The sequence below is a fragment of the Balearica regulorum genome, chromosome 3 (assembly GCF_011004875.1).
Source record: "Balearica regulorum gibbericeps isolate bBalReg1 chromosome 3, bBalReg1.pri, whole genome shotgun sequence".
NCBI classification, from domain to species: Eukaryota; Metazoa; Chordata; class Aves; order Gruiformes; family Gruidae; genus Balearica; species Balearica regulorum.
This window is the reverse complement of record NC_046186.1, coordinates 115,041,932-115,067,474: the sequence shown is the minus strand read 5'-3', so window position 1 is coordinate 115,067,474 and position 25,543 is coordinate 115,041,932. Positions and strand designations below refer to the sequence as shown.

General features: G+C 38.8%; 1 protein-coding gene across 10 annotated transcripts in view; it reads right to left on the bottom strand.

Moving 5' to 3' along the window:
- Positions 1-25,543, bottom strand: part of EHBP1 (EH domain binding protein 1) — a 382,104-nt gene that overhangs the window by 40,358 nt on the left and 316,203 nt on the right. For 2 of the 10 annotated variants that reach the window (XM_075749655.1, XM_075749654.1), the window contains 5 exons: positions 13,281-13,428; positions 6,413-6,529; positions 3,305-3,432; positions 532-673; positions 275-381 (listed from right to left, as the gene is read on the bottom strand). In XM_075749655.1, the coding sequence (XP_075605770.1) occupies positions 275-381; positions 532-673; positions 3,305-3,432; positions 6,413-6,529; positions 13,281-13,428 (642 nt within the window). The remainder of the gene's footprint in view (positions 1-274; positions 382-531; positions 674-3,304; positions 3,433-6,412; positions 6,530-13,280; positions 13,429-25,543) is intronic. The other 8 variants (XM_075749663.1, XM_075749658.1, XM_075749656.1 and 5 more) reach the window with 7 other exon arrangements.

Below are 25,543 nucleotides of genomic sequence, written 5' to 3'. Positions count from 1 at the left end.
ATCAATACTGGAATCTCTTTATGGGAAGTGCCCTGATGGAAATGTCTCAAGGAAGCTGGGGCTGTGGAACTCTGAAAAATTCATTTTTTTTATCTGACAATTATCACCACACTGCAGACTAATTCAACAGTGCACCCCTCTCACTCTGCTTTGAATGCACTGGAGATTGACATCTAAAAAAACCTAACATCTCATTTTAACAAATAAAGGCACTATTTCCACATACAGTTTGGAATTATCAGCAATCATGAAACCAGACAAAAAATTAATATACATTAAGCACTTCATCTTCTGATGGCTTCCTCTGAGTCTCAGTTATCGCAGCCTTCTCCTCATTTCCTCTCTTTGTATCTTCCTGTATTGATCTCTGCCTTTTCATCTCTTGAAAAAAGGGGAAAGACATGTAAAATTATTATAAAGCTTGATATTTATGTATTGAAATGTGGACTTACATTATCGGGTTTTCATATATTTATTGTTACATATTATTAAATCATAAGATGGGAAAACAGGTTTTGTATTTTCTCTTACCTGGTCTGCTCTCCACGTATTGACTGAAAGACTGGAGCTGAGTTTTTCTGACGGTAGAGTCCTTGCTGAACACAACGGGATTTCTAAACCGTTCTGCTGCTTTTTGTAATTGCTCAGCACGATGTTCCTCTGTTCCATTCTGCTAGGAAAAAACCCAGACATACAACAGTTTCTTTTGTTTACAAACGGGAAGACATGAATTCGAAAGGTATGTTTCGGCAAGGGGACAGGACGCAGCTTTTGCAAAGAGGATTTCACAACTCAGGCTGCGGTTTATATAGGATGAAAGTATCAGCTGTGGAAAAAAAGGAGAAGAGTGATTAACTTGTTTTGTTTTGTTTCATGTGTGTTGTGGCAATGACTGGCTTTTTGCTACGTGGGCACCCTCCTGCAGGACTCTGTACTTACTTAACAGCTAGACCTATTAATTGTGACCGGTACTTGCCAGCGATGCCGATTTTAAATGAAAAATCACTCCTTTGCAACTTTGATTTGCCAAGCGCTGCGCATGCTGCTGCCAAGTAGTGGCGTCTCTACCCCTGAACATGATCTGTATCGTTTTAAAAGTGTGTTGCCTTTAGCCTGTCTCCCTGCCCGGTAAAGAAATCAGTCGTTTTCTGTAGTCCCACAGACTTGTATGACAAGAAGAACTAGTTTCTAATTTTATGCCCATTGAGATAAACCACTAATGCTGGATGAAGGCTAAAAGGTAGGATTATAATACTACCCCACTGAACTGCATTTCATCAGCTATAACTTTCCAAAGCCAGATTTGTAACTAAGCCCTTTACAGCTAAGGAAACTACAATTATCTTTTCCAGGGCTTCCTATGTTAATACTGGTAACAAATTCAAATGGTTCTATCAACACAAAATATCCCAGAAGACTGAACCACCGCAGTGTGTGGAAACTGCAGATACCGAGGTGCTGTGTACCAAACAAATATTTCATTTTATACCTAATCTTTTATTATTTTTATTAAGTGTTTTGAAAGTAAATAGGGAAAGGCTAAGATGCATGACTAATAGCTAAGCCTGCTGAATGCTGAAACTGGTTATCAAAAGCTACCAAGACTTTGCCCTTCCTCTGCATTGAGACAATCGGTAATGAGGGAGTTCTCCAATGGCCTATTCTCTAGCCTCAAGGAGGCCGGGGATACACGATCCCCAAGGGAAGGTAACAGTTTATCCTTTTCCACAAACACAGAATGCCTCATTTAGAAACGTGTAAACTGCATTTTATTAAAAAACAAATCCACCTCAATGCCGAGAGCTCCATGAGAACAGATGGACACCGTATATTCCTTATAATGCTGCTTTCCAACTCTTCCTTGGAAAGACGCACACAGAGATAAACTGTTAGTTGCACCTTTTGTGGGAGTACCTTAAAAAAAAAGCAACTCCTTCACGGAAGCTTTTCATGAAGAGAAATACCGTTTTCGTCAGCTTAGGTGATACCAAATTACCCTAAGAGGCGGCCCGTGTGTCATTTGTTGAATTAAGCTTTAAAAAGTATTGCTTATATGCTTTGGATGACTTCTCAGCTGCACTAATCGGGTGGTTATGATTCTGGTTAAATAAAAGGTGGTTTCCTGGTATTAGCACAATAACCATCTGACAGACTAAACCAGAGTCTTTACCAAAATAAACAAACATGACTAATTTTTTAGGCCTGGCAACACGCTAAAATATCAGTGTGATTAGCCAGTAAATCCCATTTTAAGAAACCTTTTTATGACTGGAGACTTCTGCCACTTTACAAATGTATTCCTCTAAGCCCGCTAATTCAGTTAGCCTTTTCAATCCATTGTATTATTCTTGGGCCAGCTTCATTTTGCATTAAATCCACTGCAGAAAGCTAAATTGAACGCAAAAATCAGACTTGATCCAGGCTTCCTTTTGTTCAAAGATAGAGACCGAAAGTCCTCTGCTGCTGCCACACACTTTCATCACCAATTTATAGGAACCGACAGTGTAAGGGAAAAGCAATGAAAGTCATTGTTTTGGGACTTCAAAGCATCTCTGTATCTGGGGAAGGAAATCCTTTCAGTCAGCAGTGCTTTCCCCCCAGACTGCAGGTGGGTGAAAAGTTATACCCAACTGGAAGTGCCCCAGAGCCATAGGGATATTAATGACATACAGGCACTATTTTTTAAAAAATATAATAGTAAGAACACAAGGGGTCTAATTAAGGAAATGAAATGAAAAATTGATTGTGTGAGCTTTATACTGGAGTGGTGAACATTAAGAATAGGCAAAAGAACTGCATACGCTGCATACTCGTGTCTATTTTTCTCAGAAGCACTCGTTGTCAAGCACCCAAGTATGTATGCCTTTAAAGTGTACCACGGCTTAATTTTAACGGAGAAAAGACAGTGGGTCAGATTTGGGAGTGAAGCAAATCACTGAGAGTCCAATCCCGCTCCCGTTAAAGTCAGGGAGGGTCTTGCCTGTGCTGTATTTCTGAATTAAGTGACAACCTCAGCAATAAGAACTGAGAAATGCTTCTTATAGCTCTTCCTGTTATGCCAATGACAAGTATCAAGATAAAAAAAAAAAGAAAAAAAAAGAAAAAAAAAAAAAAAGGAAAATGTGTTGATTAATCAACAGGAAAAAGCCCAGGGCATTGCAAACTATGCAACTGCACTGCCATGAAGATTTTCTGCATTTCTTACTGTGAAGGAATTGATAAGAAATCATTTTCCTCCTCACGAAGTACAAACCCGAAATCGGAACACACAGGTATTGAGACAAAAGCATTAATCAAAACTTACCTTAATGTCTTGCTCTGAGCTATCAGTTACAGCTTTCTGAGCAGCACTGGAGAGTGAATTTGCCACCTGTGGCTGAGCTTCTAGGAGCTTCTTCAGCTTCAAATCCACCAACTTACTGTTTTGTTCTGCTAAATATGCAAATACCACATACAACAGAGTGAGATGCATTTAAATGCAGAGTCGCTACAACAATGTAGCAATTTAAAAGGTAGATTTCATTCACTTTGCTATCATTTCAAACTAAAAAAGTAAAAACTAGAAGGAAAATTATTTTTATAGTGGTTCAGATTGGCGTAGATTTGTGTAACGTACATAGATAATGCCTAAATTCTCTCAGAAAATACATGTAGCACCCAGCTGAACAAGTAAACGTGCCTGAAGACAGTAGACGAAAAAATACAGAAAGTAGACAGTGTTTACTTTAAGTTACTCCCAACCTGTACATACCTATACTTTGGTATAAAAACACACTTAAAGAGTCATTTATTTTAAGATGACACATAACAATTTATCACATATTCTAAGTACTGATAACCCCTCAAGTTTATGAACTACTAATTCATCCTAAGGCTCCTTGGCACAGCTTCTCAATGTTAAAATTTCAATATCAAGAGAGACAGCTTTCTAGTAATATTTTACTATGATTTATAGAATATGTTGAAGCCGTGAGAGCCGTAAAACACTTTGTAACTGCGTTGAAGGGACAGATTAAAAGTCTGCCGAAGCCCCAAATTTTTTTTCATCAGTTTTAGCAACTTGGATCAGAGCCCAAAAAAATAAGAGTTGAGAATTTTACCTCCCAATAATGCTCATTCTGTACGTGACCGTTGACTATATGAATTTGTAACACACCTACACACACAGTTACCTACATATATACACATAATAAGGAGAAAGGTGTTAATAACAAACCACAGCACAGATCTATGGAGCTAACCCTGGGAAGGCAGAATAATGCTGGCACAGAAGCCCCGAGACATATTCTACATGCAGCACCATGCAAGAAATTGCCCCTGAAATGGAGTGAATGCAGCATCACCTGTGTATATTATGTACATACATCTGGGCCTTGGGTCAAACACAGAGAAAATAGCAGTTGCTATGTTTTTCTATAGGCGCAGCCTGAGTTTTTTACTGTGGGCTGCTAACTTCCAGCTGGTGTGGAAAGCAGAGCCATGACTGTTTTGCTGCACAGCTCCTTCCAAGGTTTGGAGCGCTCCGATTCATGTTAGCCAAAACATTTTTGGCATGCTGGCAATCAAATGATGCCTGCCTCCAGCAGCAATGGGCTGGGTTGGGTTATGACGAAGGATAGTTTCCCTTTCCTCTGGCACACCCAGCCAGGGTGCTCTTAATTGAGGCTTACATGTAAGCACATGCACATTCTCGTGGGTTTATACATAAACATCATGTAATAACTATGATATAAGAAGTTCACATTTTATCAGATACATTCACAGCAGTGTATGGTAGCAGTACTGACAAATACAGATAGATGCAACATTTAAAACCACAACTGGCAGTAAAAACACAAATTTTTTGTCTTCTTGAGAGACATGGGAGGGAATAAGATTCAGCAGGGACAAATTAGTGAAGGTGGTCATAATGATCCCAAATGTGAAATGGCCCTTACAGTTTTGCTTTTAGGTGCTCCCAGCAGATTCAGCCTTCATTAGAACTTGGTATGAATTGGCAGAATCCCACTGAAATCTGTGTACGCTGATTTCTATCACAGCATTAGACTGCTTTCTGTATTATTGCCCATCTCCTTCCTTATTTGTTCGTCCCTCTGGCTACTGTGCAGACTGAACTGCAAGTAACACCCCAGTTTTTTTCCAGAATGTCTTCCCACGGTGGAGATCAAGCATTGGGTAGTGGGTTTATATCCCTGAGAAGGTATCTCTCAGGAAAAAAGGCCCACAGAAATAAAGGTTGGTAAGTCACTGGGACTCGAATCTTTTGGATTCAAAAAAGACTAGAAAGAAAGTATTATATACACATCATTGTTGGTTTAATTTATAAAAAGTAAACGCCAAATAAAATCTTTTGATTTAATATATTATGGACTACAAACTTGGGTCCAGTTGGTACGGGCAGAACCAAGCCAGAGGATGCTGTAAGAAGTTGTCTCTTGTACTGCCTTTATCCCGATGCTGTCCTGTGCTTGCCACACTTCTCCAGGCTAGAGCTAACTTGGAGGGAGCAGAAACGCCCTGGCAGAGAAGCACACCATACTACAAAGAGCCCTCAGCAATCCCCAGGGCTGCTGGTAACAGGCAGACTTGTACAGAGAACAAACTCCTTCAGCAACTCTCTGAGCAGAGGAGCTCCTTACTGATGGGCAATTACCTTCACATCTTTGAAGATCTCATGCCTTTTTAAATAAGCATCTCCCTTGTAAGAACCTGACATATTTATCATCTATGGAGGAACCAATTACAAATTTTGAAAGGGGAAATACCAGTACTATGATTTATTATTACTTACTAGCATGTGCTAAGATTGTATAAGCATTTCTACAAGAATATGAATGCTTTTAAAATGTGTTATTAAAAAATCTATTACTTGAACTTTGTAAAGTAAATAGGACTAATTCTGTTCAAATTTATACCTCTATGTACCCACTGGAGCAACAAGGTATAAATACAAGAATTGGTCCTCAGGAAGAAACCAGCGGGATACCAAGCCTACATGGAAACATGGAGACATGTTTGCTCCTCTTCACTGAGCACATGGACCAGAATGTCAGTGGACAGACCGGCAGCAGCACTTACCAACGCAATTGCTCACTCCTCTGGCCTGCCTACCTTCCTTGCTGGGACAATGAGGGTGGTTCTGCTTTACAAATCTGGCCTGGGATCCCCTTCCCCATCAAACACAGCAAGAGACATTTAAATCTGTCATTGTTGGAAATAATGATTTTGTTGCTGATTTTAAATTCAAGTAAATGTGAATGCAAAATATTCAAAAAGAATAAGCATTAGGGTTTAAAAGACCTGAAAAGACACAAAGGAATAAAACTATGACAGAGAGGCAGCATATCAGTACTTATATGATGATGGAGCGTTAGTCATGCAAAATACACAAAATAGCCATTATTTAAATTACCCGTTGAATCAAGGTCATTTTCTAGGTTAGTAAGCTCATCTCCACCTCCAGTAACAGAGCATTCAGGAACCTCCTCATTAGTATCTATCTCAATATTATCATCATCCTCATCCTCATCTGTAGGAACATACAGCATTAAGGTTAGTATTTTCTTATGTACATGCACCACATCACACAAAAAAAAAAAAGAAAAAAGAATGCTTCAGCGAACAAGCTGAGTTATGATAAAAATGCAAATCATTAAATAAGTCTGGAAGGAGATTTCGCTCTGTCCACTCATGGATTTATCTTTAAACTGATGCAATTCAATATGCACACAGGGGGCTCTGCTGGAAACTCCTGCTACAATAAAGGTAGAGTCTGGCCTCAGCAGTAGCTGTTGTCTGTGCTGAATCTCTGGCTAACTCTGAGAAGCACATGTGCTTTTCCTTATGACTCGAGTCAAAATAATTTCCCCTAGGCTCTTGGTTCTCTATAATGCAGGATGGGTGCCGAAGCCAGTATATGGCAGGTTTGGATGGGTCTGGCCAAGAGAAGGACCTGTGACATCTTGAGAAAGGCAGCAGCTCCAGGTACCTAATTCCCAGCTCAGTGAGACTTGCTACTCCTTATTTTGCGCAATATATCACAGACCAGCGATCTCTGTACCTTGCTTAGGTGTTAGCACCTCCTACCACTTCTGATACAAGGAGAAAAACCACCATCTGGAACACCACACTTAACAAGCGCTGACCTCAGATGTAGCAAGAGCACACTCACAGATTGCTGTCTCACTGCACCACTTTGAATCAGCATTGTTTGTAAGCTACATACATTTTAAATAAAATAATAATTGTAATTATACTTTATATTTTTATGGGATCTTTCTACTGAGTTTCTCAGAGCAGCTTATGAATATCACTTGTAAATGAGCACCATAACGTTTTATGAAGTAGGCGATTATTATAATTACAATTATGATGATGCTGCAGGTAAATTGTGGCACAGAAAGAGTAAGTAACCTGAGGAAGATCAAATAGCAAGTGCTGAATTGTGAAGCAGATCCCAGAAAAAATCCTGACTCATATTTTCAATACAAATATATAATGAAATTAAAGTCCACAAAAGCTAAATTAGTACTTTCAAAGCACGTAGTTGCCTTGTATTTACACACTTTAAAGTCTCATATCAAATGCTATCTATACTTGTTCAGACTTATACAAATATTTTTTTCCTGTGCATGTATGCATGCATGTAAAAATGACAGAAAAGAGAAGGCTGGAGTGTGTCTGGAGAAAGAAGACATATAGTAACTAAAGGAACTTTCAAACACCTCACAATAGGAAAAAATACTAATTATAATTACAGAACATTGGTACATTCAAATGCCATATAAACAAACAGGATCCCAAACATAGTACCAAGATGCCATAATTCTGAATACCACAAGTCTGGGGAATTTTGGACCAAGACTGGTGCTGATCACTCATCATCTGTCTCTGAAATACACTAAACCTCATCCCCAGACCTGAAGTTTGCACTTCAGGCCCACACTGCTGGCACGAAGGTCATACAGTTGTTTCTTTTCCTTATCTCTTTATCTCCACAACCCCTACAATTCCCATTTTAGGAGCCAGTTGACTTTTTTATATGTCTGCCACTCTTTTTAACCAGCTGCTCCCTCAATTCCTCCGTAATTAATGTCATTTGCAGACCTCCGCCAATTCAGCGTCAGGCCCTTGGTGTGACAGACAGGAGCAAAGAAGTTTCCATTTCAGTGTCTTATTCAACATGTGTTGTGTGTATGATGGAGCAGAGGTCTGTGAAGTAGGACCCCTCCCTTTCAGCTGACCACCACGACCTCCCTGGGCTCCTCTCCACTAATTCTCAATGGTCCCTGGAAGAGTCAGCTTTCTTCCAAACTGCCCCAGCTTGAGCCAGATGGATGGAGAACAACATCTCTCCCCAGACAAACCAGTATCTGTGACCAGATCTGGGACCTGACAGATGGTGCTTCAGGTGTACAATTGGGTGGGCAGAAACACAGGGCCCTCGGTGACATCCTTTTTGTTCCCACTTAAATTCACAGAGGAGGTTCTGTGATCTGGAGTCTAGTTGTCTCAGGTAGCACAGAGGTGGGTGAACAAAGTAGAAGGGCACAGTGGGATGACCATGAAGTGGAGAAAAGGGATGGGTAAAAAGCAGACTGAAGAGAAACCAGAGAATGGTAAAGCAGCAACAGCAACAATTCTGAAGTTTTGAATTTTCTTCAAAGCATCTCTACTTTTTCTAATGAGGAGCTAGCCTTCTCACGTGATTTTAAATCCTTCATGATGGTGTCGGAGAAATTCAGTGGCACTTGGGCCATGGTACTCTTAAACCCATGTTGGAGCTCATGGCGGTACACTAAAAGCACAATCGGGCTAACAGCAGCAAAGGGCCACGGACCTTCGAAAGAGGTGGAAGAGAAAGAAAGAGGGACCCTGCAGTGGCAGAGGAAAACCAAACCCACCTCGAGCCGAGAGGCAGGCAATGACTTTCCACAGCACCCAAAAAAGTCGGCTTGCAAGGTCAGCTCATGACTACCAGTCATCCAGAAGGATGCTGGATGTGTCAAAACAATCTAAACAAGATGATAGGGTTTAAGACCGCTGCGTACTAAGGGAATGCTTATATTAGATTATTTGATTTTCTTTAATTTAATATAGCGAGATGAGATCAGAGGCACTGTCTTTGACACCACCATTTTAGGTAACAAAAGAGATGGGAATGTCGAAGACACCAGTTCCTAGTGTCAGATAATGACCTGACCTAGTATTTAATTTAAAGTTGGCAGGCTTTGACTGAATTTGATTATCAGAACATTTACACTTTATTAAAAAAAATTCAATTAAAAGCATTCATTTGAAGTAATTTCAGAAATTTTCAAATATCTTTAAAAATCTACAGATTCCTTGTTTTAAACTACTCAAGGTTTTCTTTTCAGTCCAATGTTCTTCCAGTGTATTGAAAAGGGAAATGTGTTTAGGGAGCATGTTACAACAAGATTTTGCAATTATAAATGATAAAAGGAACAACATGACGAAGAGATAACAGACATCTTTTATGAAAAGAACAAATTACTAGTGTGAAAAACTTAAAGCACTTGGTCTAGAACCAGGGCATGTATTTAGAAAAGTACTAAAGAACTGCTTTCCTTGAAAAGTATGTAAATGTGGATCCTAGAAAGACAGCAGACTGCATCAATTTCTAGATGAAATTAAAAAGGAACAATTTTCTTAGAGAGGTAAAAGCATTGATGGGGGTTGGACCACATTAGCGGAAGAAGCATATCTAAGCTGCCACCAGAGTTGCATGAACGGTACTTGTTCTTTAGGGAAGATGCCTCCAGGATTGTCTCTGAAAAATCCTTCAAGCTTGTGGATATTCAGATATTTAGTTTATTTACTTTCAGGTAGAGTTCACTTTAAGGTTACAGGATGTGACAGAAGCATCTGAACAGTAATAAAGAAAGCAAAGGCAAGGAATGGGAGAAATGCAGTCTCGAAATACTGGTTCAGAGTACAGGAAATCAGATGTCACGACAAGAAAGTACAGCAGTTACTGCCAACTAACACAAATACTGCCTGTTAAAAATATTAAATTGAGGACTTAACACTATTTTGAGTTGGAGACTAAGCATGATGAGTAAGCCTGAGCTACCATGTACATTCCCTCCAAATCACTGCCTCAGACACAAAATCTGTAACATACCCTGAAAACTTTAAGCATACAAGTGCAATGCAATGGCAGCTGGCTCTCTTTGGTAAGTTTTTTAACTGCAGTACACCTTTCCAGCTTTTGGTTTGAATTCCAAATTCTTTGAAAACTTTTTTTTGTCTTACAATACATTTGGATGATGCTTCTGTGTTTTTCCCTCCCTCCTCTAACATCTCTTTTCTGTGCCGTTCATTCTCTTCTCCCCTCCCAGTTTTGCCTAGTTTTGGCACCAAAGCCTCTTCACACTATGCTTGTCTTACCCCCTGTCCTCTCCATTATTCCCTCCCTCTGCTGCCTACTCCAGATCAGAACCACATCCTCACAAAGAAGCCACCTCAAACAAAGGATGGAGATGTGCCAGAGACTAAAGAAAACACACTACCCAAATCCCAAAAGAGTAGACGGATGTCCCACTGTATGGGGACAATACCTAGATAAGATGTCAATTCTGTTGTCCCGTTGCTGCTGGGAAAAGGGAGGTTGTTTGGATTCCTATCTTGATACTGTCCCTGGACCCATCTCAAGGCATCCACTTATCAGCCTGAAGCTAGCAGGACATCTAATAAATTTGAAGCTGCCATCCCAAACCCTCTGGCAGTTGGCAGAAAGAAGTATTTTCTGTCTCACATGCCAAATAACCTATGAAAAAGACTGGATTTCATAGCAAAGGATGCTGCTTATCCAGGAAAGTTTCAACTTGCCATAGGCATTTGAGTTTTTCAGACCATGATTAAATAAAGCTTTTTAACAGAGAATGTAGCACCAGTGCCAAAGCATGGAAACTCTTAATGAGCATATAGAAACACTGAAAGAGATCACATTTTCACCTACAATAGTGAGCAAGAAGTTAGTGTTTAAAAAAATCCCAAATCCCAAAGCTGAAATGTCACTTTTTTTCTGGAATAACTGAATTGAGAGAAAGGAAAATTATTTGGTACATTCCCTTTTTGTAAATTAAAATGTAGCAATCAATGCAGAAGAAGAGATTAATGAAGCATAACGGACAAGACAGCTTGGAAGACATAAGATATTACTATAAGCTTGTCTTGGGTATTGTATAGGGAATACAGGACTATACACAGAAAAAAACCCCTACTACATGTGAATGCAGTCAGGGGTGATATTCAGAATCCAGTTGTAATAAAGAGACTGTCTATTAAATCCTAATTTTTGGTGAAAATCAAAATTGAGAAAGACTAGACCCTGAAATAATTATAATTTATTTGGTGTATGAAGTGTTGGTGCCATCGCACAGGCCTACTCCATTTTAGAAGAATGAATTTCTTGAGTGAACATCTAGTGTGGCACCTGACATTACCAGCAGTGTAGCAGAAGCATGTGGAAGATGTGCCATAAGGAAAGCTTTCTGAGAATGAGTAAGTAGAAGGAAGTGCTATAAAATGCACATTGACATGAAAAGAGCAAAGAGGAGTAAAAGGAGACAGGGAATGAAAATTGGAAGTCCAAGAGAAGTTCCAACAGTTTGGCCGAACTACTGTACGAACAAAGAAAAATCAAAAGTGGGAAATATAGACCAAGGAGATAACTCAAAGCACACGCAAAAATAGAAAGCAGTGAAATTGTTATACTGGATAAAACCCAATAGGTATAGTAGTGATAACTTTATAAACAAGTTGTCATCAGTACTGATACTGTCTTCTCTTTTAATAACACTAAAACTCTCTGAGTGCATATGTAATCTATATATAAAAATACCTTTTTTTTTTAATATATATGCACAGTTACCTCTGAGACTCTTTATAAACTGAACGAAGGGTAGGAAAAGCAATTGCAAAATTCAGAGGAAAATATGAACAGGGAAGGCCCCATCCCAGAAAGCAGCATACTGGGATATTTAGCAACACTGCAAGTGAGTCACTGCGACAAAAGAGGGTAACTGCTACCCAGCTGAGCACTCGGGATATAACCAGAAAGCATACTTTACCTGGAGGGGAGAGATGGCAGGAACAGCTAGGTACAGGCACGATAAAACAGTGAGGAGAAAGTAATTAAATAATGTAAGATGGGGAGTCAAATTGTGAAGAGGGATGAAGAACACCATAGTCAATACACAAGTACTGTGCCATTTTGCTCAGCCTGTCTTATTCCCTCCCCATCAAGGATGTAATTTCCTATTTATCACAAAAAAAGAGTTATGTTGGCAAGCTTGGTTTACTGGGCAAAGAGAGGAAAACTGAAGACCAGACCCCAAGGGAGACGTACAACTAACTGCTTTTCTCTTTGTTGTTAAACGGAACAGAAGTGCAGGGTTCAGAGTGCAGTAAGACTATATTTAAATATATATGCATATAAAATACATGTAGCAGAGAAGAAAAAAATATTGTTATTGAATCTACATGCATCATGAATGTAAAGCTGGATTTTCCTGACACTTTGGCTTACAATTACATGTTAGTATGAGAAACACAATTTCCCCTTAGAATATGTAGAAGATACTAAAAGAGCAAGAAGCCTGTACTGAAACGTGTGCTCAGCACCCATTTGAGTTTGAGTGACACTACATTACTCCAGCTCGTAGCACTGGCAGGTATATGAATTTTAATGACATTTCAAAGTCAGTTTAATAACATTATAGCAATACTACAACTCAGAATCTGTACAGGCAAGTGGTATGTCAAAAGACTGCCATTTAAAATCAAAAGGTTGTTCCCCCCACCTCCCATGGGCCGCCTTTAAAACTCTCTTCCCAAGCAGTCTTTTGAACACATTTAATACAAAATAAAGTTTCTTAAGTATTTCTAATGTTGTTTCCCCAAAAATTATGTCCACGCTCCTATATAAAAATATATATTGGAGAGATTTTTAACAAACAACAAAAAATTCTAAAAAACTTTGAGTAATGACAAATCTGTAAACAATGGGCAATATGAGCTATTTGTTCACATAACACCTTTTTCTTTCAATCACATATATGCCTTTTTTTTTTGTTGGAAATTACGTGACACAATGCCGATTTAGGAAACATCTATGGCCAGGTCTTTTGATATGTGCATCTGATGAACAACAATTACCCACAAAAATGTTTTGAAGTGTGAATAAAAGTGATACCCAAAAAGGTCTCTGGTTTCTAGGTTGCCATAGGAATAAGGTACAAGGTTCCTCAGCTCACCTCCAGATGCCTTTGACCTTTCTTTCAACTTTTCTGCAGCCATTTCACTGTAGCTAGGAAGTTCTGACATCTTCACTCCAGATCGAGCTTCTGCTATTAGCTGACGAGCTCTCTCTCTCAGCTGCCGACGCCGCTCTTCATCTTGCTGCTAAGATATATTGAACAGTTGCCAACTCAGTAATTGACAGAAATGCAATTTCATTCTCAATCTGATCATCATGATAGTAACTGGTTTACAGCATGGTGCTTGGCCCACATTATAAATAGGATGCTCGATATCAGTTGGGTGTCACACCACAATTTTTAAAGACATCCATGAATCCGATTTTTTTTTAAAGCATTCACCAAATTATTAATGCATTAGAAACCAAATTATTTGCAATTTAAAGCATTTATAAATTATGTTTTATAAAAATACCTTGATGAAAATTCTCAGACACTTTTCTCTCAAAGTAATAACTGCAGACAGTTTTACCGTAGCTAAAAATATGGTTTTACTAAATTGAACTACTTGTTTGAGTAACATTCCGTCATAGAACTGAAACAAGAGGTCAGATGTTGCTCTCGGTTACTCCCATCACCAAGCTGACTTCAATGTGTAAAGTGACATCGAATCTGAGGCACGGAAAGGAATCTAATCCTTTGACTTCAATGGATACATCTTTTTTTAAAAAAAACAAAACCAAAACTAATGAAAGTTAATGAAACAATAATAGATGCCAGAACAGAAAAGACTTTGCATAGCTTCAAAACATCCTGCTAGTGGGGCTTTGATCAGTAATTACAGAGATCATGCTGGAACCATCCCAGATAGTGCTGTCCCACTAAAGCTCCTAACTTTTAGAAGCGCAATAATATTCTACAAATTTCTACAGCATGAAATTTTGGAAAAGACTAACCCACCACACTAGGAGAAAAAAAAAAAAAAAAAAAAAAAAAAAGATGTGTTTACACATATCTATAAGAATCCATTAAACCATAAGGAACACAATTTCAGTTTTCATCTTAAAAATACAATTTTTTTTTCAAAGTTAGGACGGTTTTCCCCCTCCCTTCTCTCAATATTAGAAACACTTACATGCACAACAAAGCCATCAATTGGCTTTAAGTCAAATCTGCCAATAAATCCGTATGATGGACATAATGACCAGGATAAAACCCAGGTATAGGCAGTTGACCTGAACTAAGTGGAATATAACAAACTGCCTAATTTTGGAGAGCCCTCCTGGCAGCCTTCCCACCAACCCAGAAACTGAGCATCCCACACCTGCAGATGCTGGTGAGAGCTGCTGCTAAGTGCAATTTAGTTTAAGCAATCATTAATAAAACAAGCGCAAAATACTAATTAGGTACATTTTATCCATTTCCATGTAAATTGTTTGTTTGTAGCTATTTACTCAGCATTGTTCTTGGCACAATAGAAAAAATGCAAATGACTGAATCAGAATGCAGCCCTAATGGGACTTTCTGTTTATAACCATTAGCCCAGAGGTGTGCTGTAATTCAATCCTCAAGCAGCAAGATTTAGCCTCATTAACAGCTTGCGTGGGCAGGTTACAACTCATAAAACCCTACAGTAAACAAAGTATATGGACACAGCACAATATCTCCTCTCTGAGTGACAGAACCCCGATTCCCTATCAGATTGCCTTGATTTACTTTTCTCCTAATGTCCTTCCTTTGGAAAGACAATTCTGCCTGGGTCCTGCAAGGCAGCGGGATGGCACATTGGCTTTGTTTGCTTTCTCATCCTTTAACTTCCCAGAAGGCACAGAGCAACAGTTCTATCAAAAACTTATTTGGTAAAGTACACATTAGAAAGACAACTGGAGAGCTTCCCCCCTGCTCCTATGCACTATAATAGATCAATTTAATTTAATTTCTAGCCAGCCAACTGATACAGCAACTGATTTTATTTCGACCCGCAGTATTCGGCAACATAAATTACATTGAATTTTACATGAAATAAAACTGCTCAAATCTCCACTATTTGTAATTCCTGGGATACAGGAACTTGTGGGTTTGATTTAAATGACTTTTAAGAAGGAACGTGTGAAATTTATATTATGACTCCCATGTCGTTTAATGTTATACAATTTAATCTACTATAGCCCACACAGTTTAAACTAAGACCAGATACATGTTTGTGACAAATTTGCCCTAAATCGAGCAGGCTGATTCCCTGCTCTCCTTTTCTCCCCTCCTCCTGAAAAAGAGCTTGTATCCTGAATTATTAGCATAGTCATTAACATCCCGGGGATCTCCAAGCAAACACAGATTATTGTGGCTTGTGTTTGTGCTGATTAAGCCAATCATCACCAGCGGATAAGAGAAAAACCAGCCTAGTTCTTGCTTAAATTCAATTCAGGTATTTGAACCCTCGGTTACTGATCTTGGCAGAGGAAACACTGGTGGAAGGAGCAATGAAGCTGAGAGCTAGAAAAAGTAGGTACATTAAGTTTTGAGGTGCAGAACGATTATGAAAGAGCAAATCAACCCCCTAGACTCTGGAAAGAAAAGCACCCGGGAGAGGTACAGAGGCATGAACAGAGATATTAAAAAAAAAAGGAGACGTGAAGAGAAGCTCTGCACCAAGAAAAGACCATGCAAACACTCATACAGGGATTTCCCCCCCGCCCCCGTACAGCTGAAGAGAAAACTCAGTAAAATCTTTCACCATCTGACATGAACCTGACATGCCAAAGAGACATTAAAGTTTGTTCTGTTATTTTCCCCCAATCACTTTGTAATGGTCTAAAGATCTGCCACGCGGATGCACAGCGAGGAAAACTTCACCATTTAAGGACAAACTCTTCAAGAATAAGTAATGTAATTCCTTGTTTCCCTCCTATAAAAATGTATTGGTATGCAATTTTTATATTTCACAGTTCACCGACATCTCGGCAAGCTTTCTTCCACTGCTTCAATGGTGCTACTTTTAATTTTATCCTCCTTAGTCCTAGTAATTAAAGTGATCAGCAGTGGCATCCCAACGGCTTTGACACAGCTACAACCCCCTAGCAGACTCCAGCTTTTAAGGGGAAGGGGAAGAAAAAAAGGACGGGAGTTTCATTTCACTGGAACAAGAAAATCAAGCTTCTCCAATCCTCAACTTTATCCAATTGTTCTTTCAGCAGCCTTTGGATCTTAAGAAACAAATAAAAATGGCTGCCATTAGGGGGTCCTTTTTGTACTCGCCGCAGACAGCAATGACTGACATTACTTTGGCCAAAAATGATGCCGTGGATTTTGGAAGGTGAACTCAAATGTGAAACACTGGCGGGGCAGCTTTCGAGATCATTACCCGGCCAGCGATGTCACTCAGTGGTGGCAGAAGCTGAGAGCTGACCAACTCAGTAAAATATTGAGTGGTGGAGTCTTGCAGGGGGAAAAAAAAAAAAAACAAACCCAGCCACTGCATAAAATCCATCTCCTTAAATCACTAACAATTCTGGAATCTTCTTGCATTTAAAAAAACCCCCAAAACAAAACAAAACAAAAAACCCCACCAAATCAAAAAAACACTTCTGCCAGGGATTTTCAGTCAGCCTTTGGCAGAATTTTGGGAGGATCCAAACTGAATTTACACCACAAGTCTGATAATGCATTATCCCCTCCCTATTAAAAAAAATACAATCCCGTGAGCTGCATTTATTTGATGTTAAAAAAGAAAATTCTTTACTGTGTCCATAGACTGGGGGGGGGGGGGGGGGGAAGTGGTAAATTAGTGATACTCCACAGCAACAAAAACCCCCAGAATTGTACCTATGAGGGGGAGCAATTCCCGTAGCTGTAGGTTTCAAAATTGTCTGTGGTCTGCCCCGAGTGCACAGTACATCTAAGAAAAAGAACTTGACTGCCACCTCTTTCATCATTAGACAGGAAGAACGGCTCTGTTATTAGCCATTCAGAAAGAAAAAGACTTCTGCGCCTGTCCAGAGGCAAGGATTACCAAAATGTACCTATTCAGTTTGTAGAGAAGACAGAATAAAAAAATTTAAAAAAAAAAAAAATTACATGAGCTTTAAAGGTTTGGGCAGGCTGGGTTTTACTGTGACCTTGATCGGCTCTTGTTTGAGTAAATAGGATTTGGGATGAAACATTAAAACTGTTTAGCAGATCTTTTCAAACCATTTCAAACTTTTCTTATGTTGGTTTATAATATAACCAGACATGCTTGTAAATGGCCACACCTGCTCATTTCTCTGGGGATGGCCTGATCTCTGCCTTTTCTAACAAAGAAAGGATGGGAGAAAAAAAAATCAGCCTTTCTTGTTGCAAAACAGAGTGGAAAGTCAAAATCTTTCTCAAGTTTGTCCCATCTGGTCAGATTAAATCTTTCATCACCCTGGGGACCACATTTATGTTTGGTCTCTACCACCGTTTCAGAACAGCTCAAAATACACAGGTAGTGAGCAAAATATGAATTGCTAAGCAGGGAACACTCAACGTAAACAAAAGTGCACTGGCTTTGGATTTTGGTGGCCGGTCAGATCATAGGAAGTGGTCAACATAAGAAAAAAAACCAGAAAGACATAAACATCTTAGATATTTTCTGCCTGGTTTCTACAGCTACCTTACTACCAATAAACTGCATGTAGCTTGAAAATATTTTTTCATGAATCTGTATCACAAAAAGTATCAAATCACTTGTCATAAAGAAGCAGCTATTGGCTTACGCTCTACGGCACTGATGGACTAATGAGACAAGACAATGAAAACAGAAGTAGCCCTAAGTCTAAAACTGGAAGAATCACAAACAATGTCTTAACAAAGCTATCCCCTTTAAGAAAAAACAGCCTCTAAATTCACAATAAAATGTGTTGTGTGGCTGTAAAATGGAAAACATTTCCTTAAACCTGGGAGGTATTTTTAAAGAAATGTTAGCCAGCAATTTTTTATTTTTATTTATTTGTTTAATATAAGCTATGTTGTTCTGGAAAACGTACGATTTGCGTGGTACAGTACTTCTGGTGTGAAGAATGCCGGCTGTAGAGAAACAATCCATTGATAATTTAATCCTTCATGTCATTGTGAAATTGAGAAACTCTTAGTTTACTGAATGAAAAAAAAATATATATATTTGAAAAAAAGAATGGCTGACTAAGTAAGTATCACCTTGTGCTACATCCAAGGCCTCTTGCTGGTTGTCTGGCTGCTCTTTTGTAGGCAAAAAGGAGCTGAACGCTCTCTGGCTCCTTAGATCTGGCCCAACAAATGCACTGCCAGTCATGCACATGGATCCAGCTTAAAACCCAGTGTGAGCCTAAAAGAAGCTAGTCAAACTGGCACCTACTCATGCAGAAGGAGATAGATTTGTCATGACAGGCTGATTATTCAATGTAAAGAAACAGTTTAGCTTTTCTAATCTGGTACAAATACATCTTTCTCAGAGAAAAAAGTAAAAGGTCTAACAGTTCAAGTATTTAAAGTAAAGAAACCAACAAAAAAATTGTAACGTCAAAGTGAACCATAGGTATTTGTGCTAGAGCATTCTGCAAAACAGCCCTGCAGTTCTATTCAGATAAATAAGATTTAACTCGTTTAACCCTTTAGGAGCTGCACATCTATGTGACGATCAAGGCGAGCATTTCTATTTCACACTGCACTTGGCTCTACGGCAAGTTTTAAGGACAGGCTGAAATACCTAATTCCAAATACACCACTTTCTGTTTTCCTCCTCTTCTCGCTTGCCTGCGCCGATATTAAGAGCGAGGCGTTCTCCCGGCAAACAATGCGAGGGCAGCCTTGCCTACCAACGGGGCTCCCAGGAAAGATCATCAAGAAAGTCGATCTAAACCAAAAGCAGCGACAAAGCCCTCCGCTAACTTCTTCCCTGGAATTTTCTCTGCTTAGGCAAGTTTGTGCTCTCCCTCACCCGGGAAGTATAATTAAGGACAACAATCACCTAAGGCGTTAGGATGCAGAAGCTTGTTACGCCTGTCACCGTGACTGTCAATGCTATTGGCATTACCCGCAAACAGGGTCTCAAGTGTGCAGGCTGAGAAATATTCTGAAATAGTGCCATCATCCAGACAGGGCATAATGTCCCATCTGAGATCAATAGTCTAAAGATGGTATTTTCTGTGCCTTTCCACAGCTGAGTTACAGACAGAAGTTAAAGAAGCTGCTTACTCATTGTAGGAGTCAACATTCGTTGAGCTCCACTTAAGGGATTTTCTCTTGTGTAAACTTGACTTTATAATTTAAAAAAAAAAAAGCAGTGTTATGAAACAAAGACTTTTGGCAAGTGGATGGGATGCGTAAGCTGGAGAGCAGAATCTTTCAGACTGCCATCCTGGGAAGCTTCCTTCTCGGGCGAGCAACCCTGTGCCGAGGGAGGAGGACATGCCCTCCTGAGGAATGCTCCCGGTTCACTCAAAGCCGAACAAAGCGGAGCGGACTGCAGGGCGCCTCCAAAAGTTGTTTCCCCCTACCCCTCCTCTTAGTTTTCGAGAGAGGGTGGCAGCATCCCAGTCCGCTTGCATGTGATGAGAATGGATAGAACAAGTGCAAACCCTGTGTCTCCCCGGCTCCTATTTTGCTGGGTTTTTTTGAAAATGTCCTGCAAACTGCTGGCAGCTTGTTTTTAATGGAAAATACCAATCGCCTAGGATCTATACCTAGCCTTTTGCCAATAATGAGAAAACTTCACCTTCTGTCCCCAGCAATTCTTAGGAAATCTTTTGCTGTTATTCCTACAAATCCAATTACAGATTGTTGAGTAGCTAGTGGAGTAAGCTTATTGAGGAGTGTCACATCACTAAGTCGTGCGTATGTGTTTCAGTTTGTAATGTGGTCTGAGCCGCTGTAGAGGTGTCAACTTAAAATGCAAGTAAGTAGCAGAACAGGGCTAATCCCAGCCACTACTCCCCTGCAGCCAAATTGTAGCGCAATGAATGACAGTGGAAATGCAAAGATGCCACTGTGCTTATCACACACAGCCAGATGGTGGACCTGGATCAATGCACACATGCCACGATCAATGCATTTGATAAAGAATTAAGAAGAAAACTGTACATGTTATCAAAGAACTTGTACATGGCATAATTATGATTCTGCATGTGCTTACTGATGATATTGGAGACTCAGAGGCAGGTGATAATGAAACTGATAGGAAGAAATAGCTTAAAGGCTACAGCATATGGCCTCAGCACTAAGAAATCTTGTCAAATAGTTCAGAAAGCTTTTTTAACTGTTATTACAGGCTGCTCATAGTGCAAGCTGGTGGCAACGTTTAATTTCTTTTTTTTTTTTTTTTTTGAAACCTGAAATGTCAGAAAAGTTACAAAAGCTGTACTTTTCAGAATGGTTCAGAAAATAATTAAGATGCTATTGTGTTTTAAACACTGCAAAAAAACCCTACAGGTAGAGACAGCATTCACAATTTTTGGGGAGGGTGGTGGTGGGATGTTTTTTAATATATATAATTCCGCATTCCCTGAATAAATGTATTTAGACTTTAAGGGGGCTTGTGGCGGTTTAAGGAATGTATCTGGGTAGCAATTTGCATTCGGCACGCCAGTTTCTACACATACAGTTTCAATATTATTTCTCATCAAATGTAGAGTATTTCTCTGTTACCGTTTGTGCTCTGTCAGCTGCATTACAGCCACCTTGGATGTGAAAGAAGGTAATTAAAAATTTGTGGAAAATAAAGTCTAAAGTAATAAAAAAAGCATACACATTTATAATGTATAAAAGGTACCTAAAATACAAATTCTCATGCTCCAGTTGATAGATGAGCTGTCTAATCAACGCCTGGACGTAACTTAAGTGCTCTCATTAGTGTGAAGACCTTCAGGCTAAATAAGACTAAATCCCTTAAAAATTGCTTCTGCAATAGAAAAATCCCCCTTACCATTTTCCTCTGCCTAAATCATATCAATTAAAAAGAGAGAGAGAGAGAGGGAGGGAGGGAGGGAGGCATTTTCACATGACTTTGTTTTAACTGACACTCAAAAAACCTATCTTCTGAATCCAATTTAAAATGTTTCAGCAAAAAAGTTTAATAGCAATCAAAAAACAAACAAAAAAAATCACACTGAGTTTAGTTTCTCTTTCACTTTAAACCTGGATCTTTAACCAGCGCTAAGGCGTATAATGCCCATTGAATCCTCTACCTTAACTTTTTTTTCCCCCCCCAAACCCAAATATTTAATCAGCATTGCAGTTTTACATTACATTATAAAATTTATCAAAACTAGACTCCACAAGAGTGAAGCGCGTATTTTATTTGCAGTGGGTCGAGGAGGTAACCCCCTCCCTAACCCCCCGAATTTCAATTTGTCCTGACAAACCATTGGGTATTAAATTCTAAAGGCACGCAGTGTGCATAAAGAACTGATGGCTTGATTAGCTCTTGTGGTGCAATTGAAGGAGCTGTCTCTCTCCCCGCTTCTCCATTTTGAGAAACACTTTGATCTCCGTTCAAGTCAATTCATGAACATCAACTGACAAGACTGCATGAAACACCCCAATGGTTAGGCCCAAACTCGTAGCAAACTATTTGGTTTCATTAAGGCTTCAGGAGAAGTGACCAGTGACAGTCCTTTCTTTCAGAAGCCAACAGGCAAGTGACTATTTAAACTTTAATGTGCACAATGTACTGCTGAAGGCTTCTACACCTATAGTCAGTCACTCAAGTATGAATGCCTTTACCTACTATTTCGTGACATGTGAACTACTAAGCGCAGCTGCAGTCTCATTAATGCATTCGCCCAGATTTGTTTGCAGGACTAAAGAGATGATTCGCAGTATTTCTGGTAGGAGAAACAACTCCAAAGGTAGAACAGCAGGTGCTATATAAAAAACAGTGATTAAAAAAAGCTTGCATTTTTAAATGCAGTAATTTACTAAACAGTTGCAGAAACGTAGCAGAAATATTATCCATTCTGGCTGAAAATACAAAAGAACTTGAATCACATTGCCCACAAAATGCAGAGTATTCAGTCCGGTTTCAAGCTTTGCTACAGTAAACTATTTACACATCACTCTCCCCCTTTTTTAGTTGCCCTCTCCATAGAGTCCCACTTCAAAGAGTTCATTTTTGCACCAGTTCCTGTCAATGCAGGTCAGAAACACTAAAGTGGAAAGTGGCTGCAGTGCCGTGGCACAAAGAGTCTCTGCGGCTGAAATCAAACAAAGCCCAATTAAACTAATCATAACGTCCCAGTGAACACAAGGAAGCTCACCTGGTATTTCTGGACTTCTTGTGTGAATTCCCAACTCTACTCAGTACTTGGTACTATAATTACCCTGACCAAAATACTGTGAAATTACTGCTCTGATCTACTAATGGCTGCAAAAAATCAAGCCGTTGTGGTTTCATGCCAAGGGGCCGTAGCAAGGTGGCGCAATGCTTTCTGACAGAGACGACAACTTCTAAAAACTCAAAAGGGAAAATTAACGGGATGTGGTTTATGTTGCCAAGGACTGTTCATTAATTACCAATTTAATCACTGCTGGAGGCATGACATTACAAAAATCTGGCTGAAAGTTCTAATAGATTATGAAGACCACCTAAGAAGAGTGACCAAGAAATGTACAAAACAATTAATACTGTTTCACTGCTATCAAAGACACTCAGATTATTTTACATCAAGTGAAGCAAAAGAATTAGTAGCTTCACAGTGCCACCACTAGGAACTGTAAATACAATGGCACACAATTAGTAATGCACATGTGACTTTTCGTTCAAGGCATATATCCTTGGGAAAGCCAGAACACGATAAGGAGAACAAAAGAAACATTTTTAAATGAAATGAATAAAGATTTTAACTCTACCCTTGTGCATGCTGAGCAATAACAGAATGGACAATGCAAAATACAGCTCTAAGTAATGGCAATATCATCCTGGGATTCACAACAGCGTGTACTGAACATCCACACAGAAAATGTCCACAGTTATTAGCAGCGATAGAAAAAGAGCATTCCAGATGCTAAGAAACCTAGGTCTCGCTTCATACACAACGGGAGAGCTCTGAAACATTCAGACCTTTTTTTGGCTAATATTTATAAACTGATAGAAGATGCTTCAGTTTTTGAACTCATGCTGTTCAGATGATCTTAAAATTCAGTTAATAAATTGACAGCCTATTTTCTGTAAGCGTGCAAGTTAATGTTACAGCTGCAGACTATGCAGCACCTTGAATTTACATCCACAAAAGAAACAAATGCATATTTGTATATTTAGGCCAGATATTTAAGTGGTGTAAATAGATACAGCTTATGGAAATAATAGCAATAAAATTCAGCTGAGAATCTCAAGCATTTATATCTAAAATTCAAACTGTGTAACATTTGTCTTGCATTATCAAAGGTTACACTTTATTCATGAAATCCCTCCTGGCATAAAACTGACAGTGCATGCTAATTCTTCTTAGAAATGAGTTTACTTGCACTAATTGATTTATTTTCCCAGCTACGTCAGAGAGTTGTCTATAGCAGTATTTTTGTACAGTGAAATATCACAACGTCATAGTAAGAAAGTGCTTAAACATATTAAATATGAAGTAAAAAAATGTAGAACCTTCTTGGAAAATCACAGATTATTTTTATTTTTAATGTATTGAGTAACGTTAAATAAAACAATTTGTTTGTTCTTGCCATCAAGGAAATGAGATCAGGCTATCTCAATCTGAGCATGTCGTTATAAAGAAGTAAATATCAGTTCAGTTGTGGTTTTGAAGTGTTCAGTCAGCAGGTCTAACCTTCATTTAAAGAAAAGTATATTGTTAAAACAGCTATAAAACTTGGAATGCTCATGAAATGTAAATACTATACAGCATAGTCTTATCAGCTTAAGCCATATTTAACCACTTTATAGCGGCATACAGACAAGACATATAAATGAACAACACGGAATAAGTTACCAAAGCTCAGGGATTACCAAAATAATGTTCAATCTTTTTACCAATTAGATGGTAACTGCTTCTCTGTAATCTCAGGAAGATCTAGTGATCATATCCAAAACTGGTCACAATTATCAGCATGACAGACTAGTCTTTTTTCAATCAATATTTTCCAATTAATATTAAAAGATCAAGGTTGCCATCTACAAAATCTTACACCTCAATAAATTCATGTTACATGTTTAATTAATAAAGATCAGCTTTTCCCTCTTTTGTTTTTTAAGAAATACAGGATGGGAATAACTTAGGAGTGTTTCCTTAAATGAATTGACATTACCATCTCAATCACAGATACTTATTTTCCAACTGAGGCGACTAAAAAAAAATAAAAACATCCACTGATGAGCTAGATGCCTTTCTTCCTGCAATAGAAGTAGGGATACCAGTTTCATGTAGAAATAAAAATTACTGAATAAAGCGATTCGGGAGCTCATTTTCAGGAGCCTGTTAAAATATCTAGAGGAAAGAATGCTAGCAACACTAACTGGAGTTTAAGGCATCTTTCAATCAAATTAATATGTCTTACTTTTGTTGTCTACTGTGAATTTGCATTCTGTACCACTTCTTCTCATGTTGACTAGAGTTTACTTATTGGTCTCATTAGAGCAGGACAGTTAGGAGTTTATTAGTTCAGAGGGGCAGCAGACTGTTGCAGGACATGATCAATAAATGGGACCGTTTATTAAAGCTTTTTTCTGAGCATTTAAAATAATGCTTTATTTTTATTTTATTGCAGCTAGCATATCCCATATTTGTACAAATGTATGCCATCAAAATTAAAGTAAGAATACACAAACTCATCTCCTTTCAGATTTTGTCACTTTCTAAAGGTTTTCTAAAAAGATTTCCATTTCCACTAGTGCACTGTGGATGCAAAAAAAGTTACCATTTTTCACTCAAATATTTATGAAAATAAAAAGTAATGGGCAAAACAGATTGACACCTGAAGTAGAAAGAGCTTATTAAATACAAATTAGATACAGCTGCAACAAGTCCTTTGAGCAAGGGAGTAATAAAAAGCAATATTCTGAGCAGAAAGAAGCAATCTCATGGCATAGCCCGTTCCTGCTGTCCTCTGTACACAGACAGTGTTCGCATGTTTGGAGGTAACAGCTTTTTGTCGAGGTACTTTGTATATGCAAATTCTACTACACAAGGTGAATATAGTCCCCACTGCTCTTTCAAAGCTTTGTTGTTTTTTTTTTTTAATATATGTTCAGGCAGCTATAGCTGTCATTCAACTTGAATAAATATGAAATAATGGTAGCAGAGAAATAAAAGCAAATCTTTCTCTGTACAGAAAGCAGGCTAGAAACACTTGCATTTAAGCACAGCAGCAGTGTCAGGATA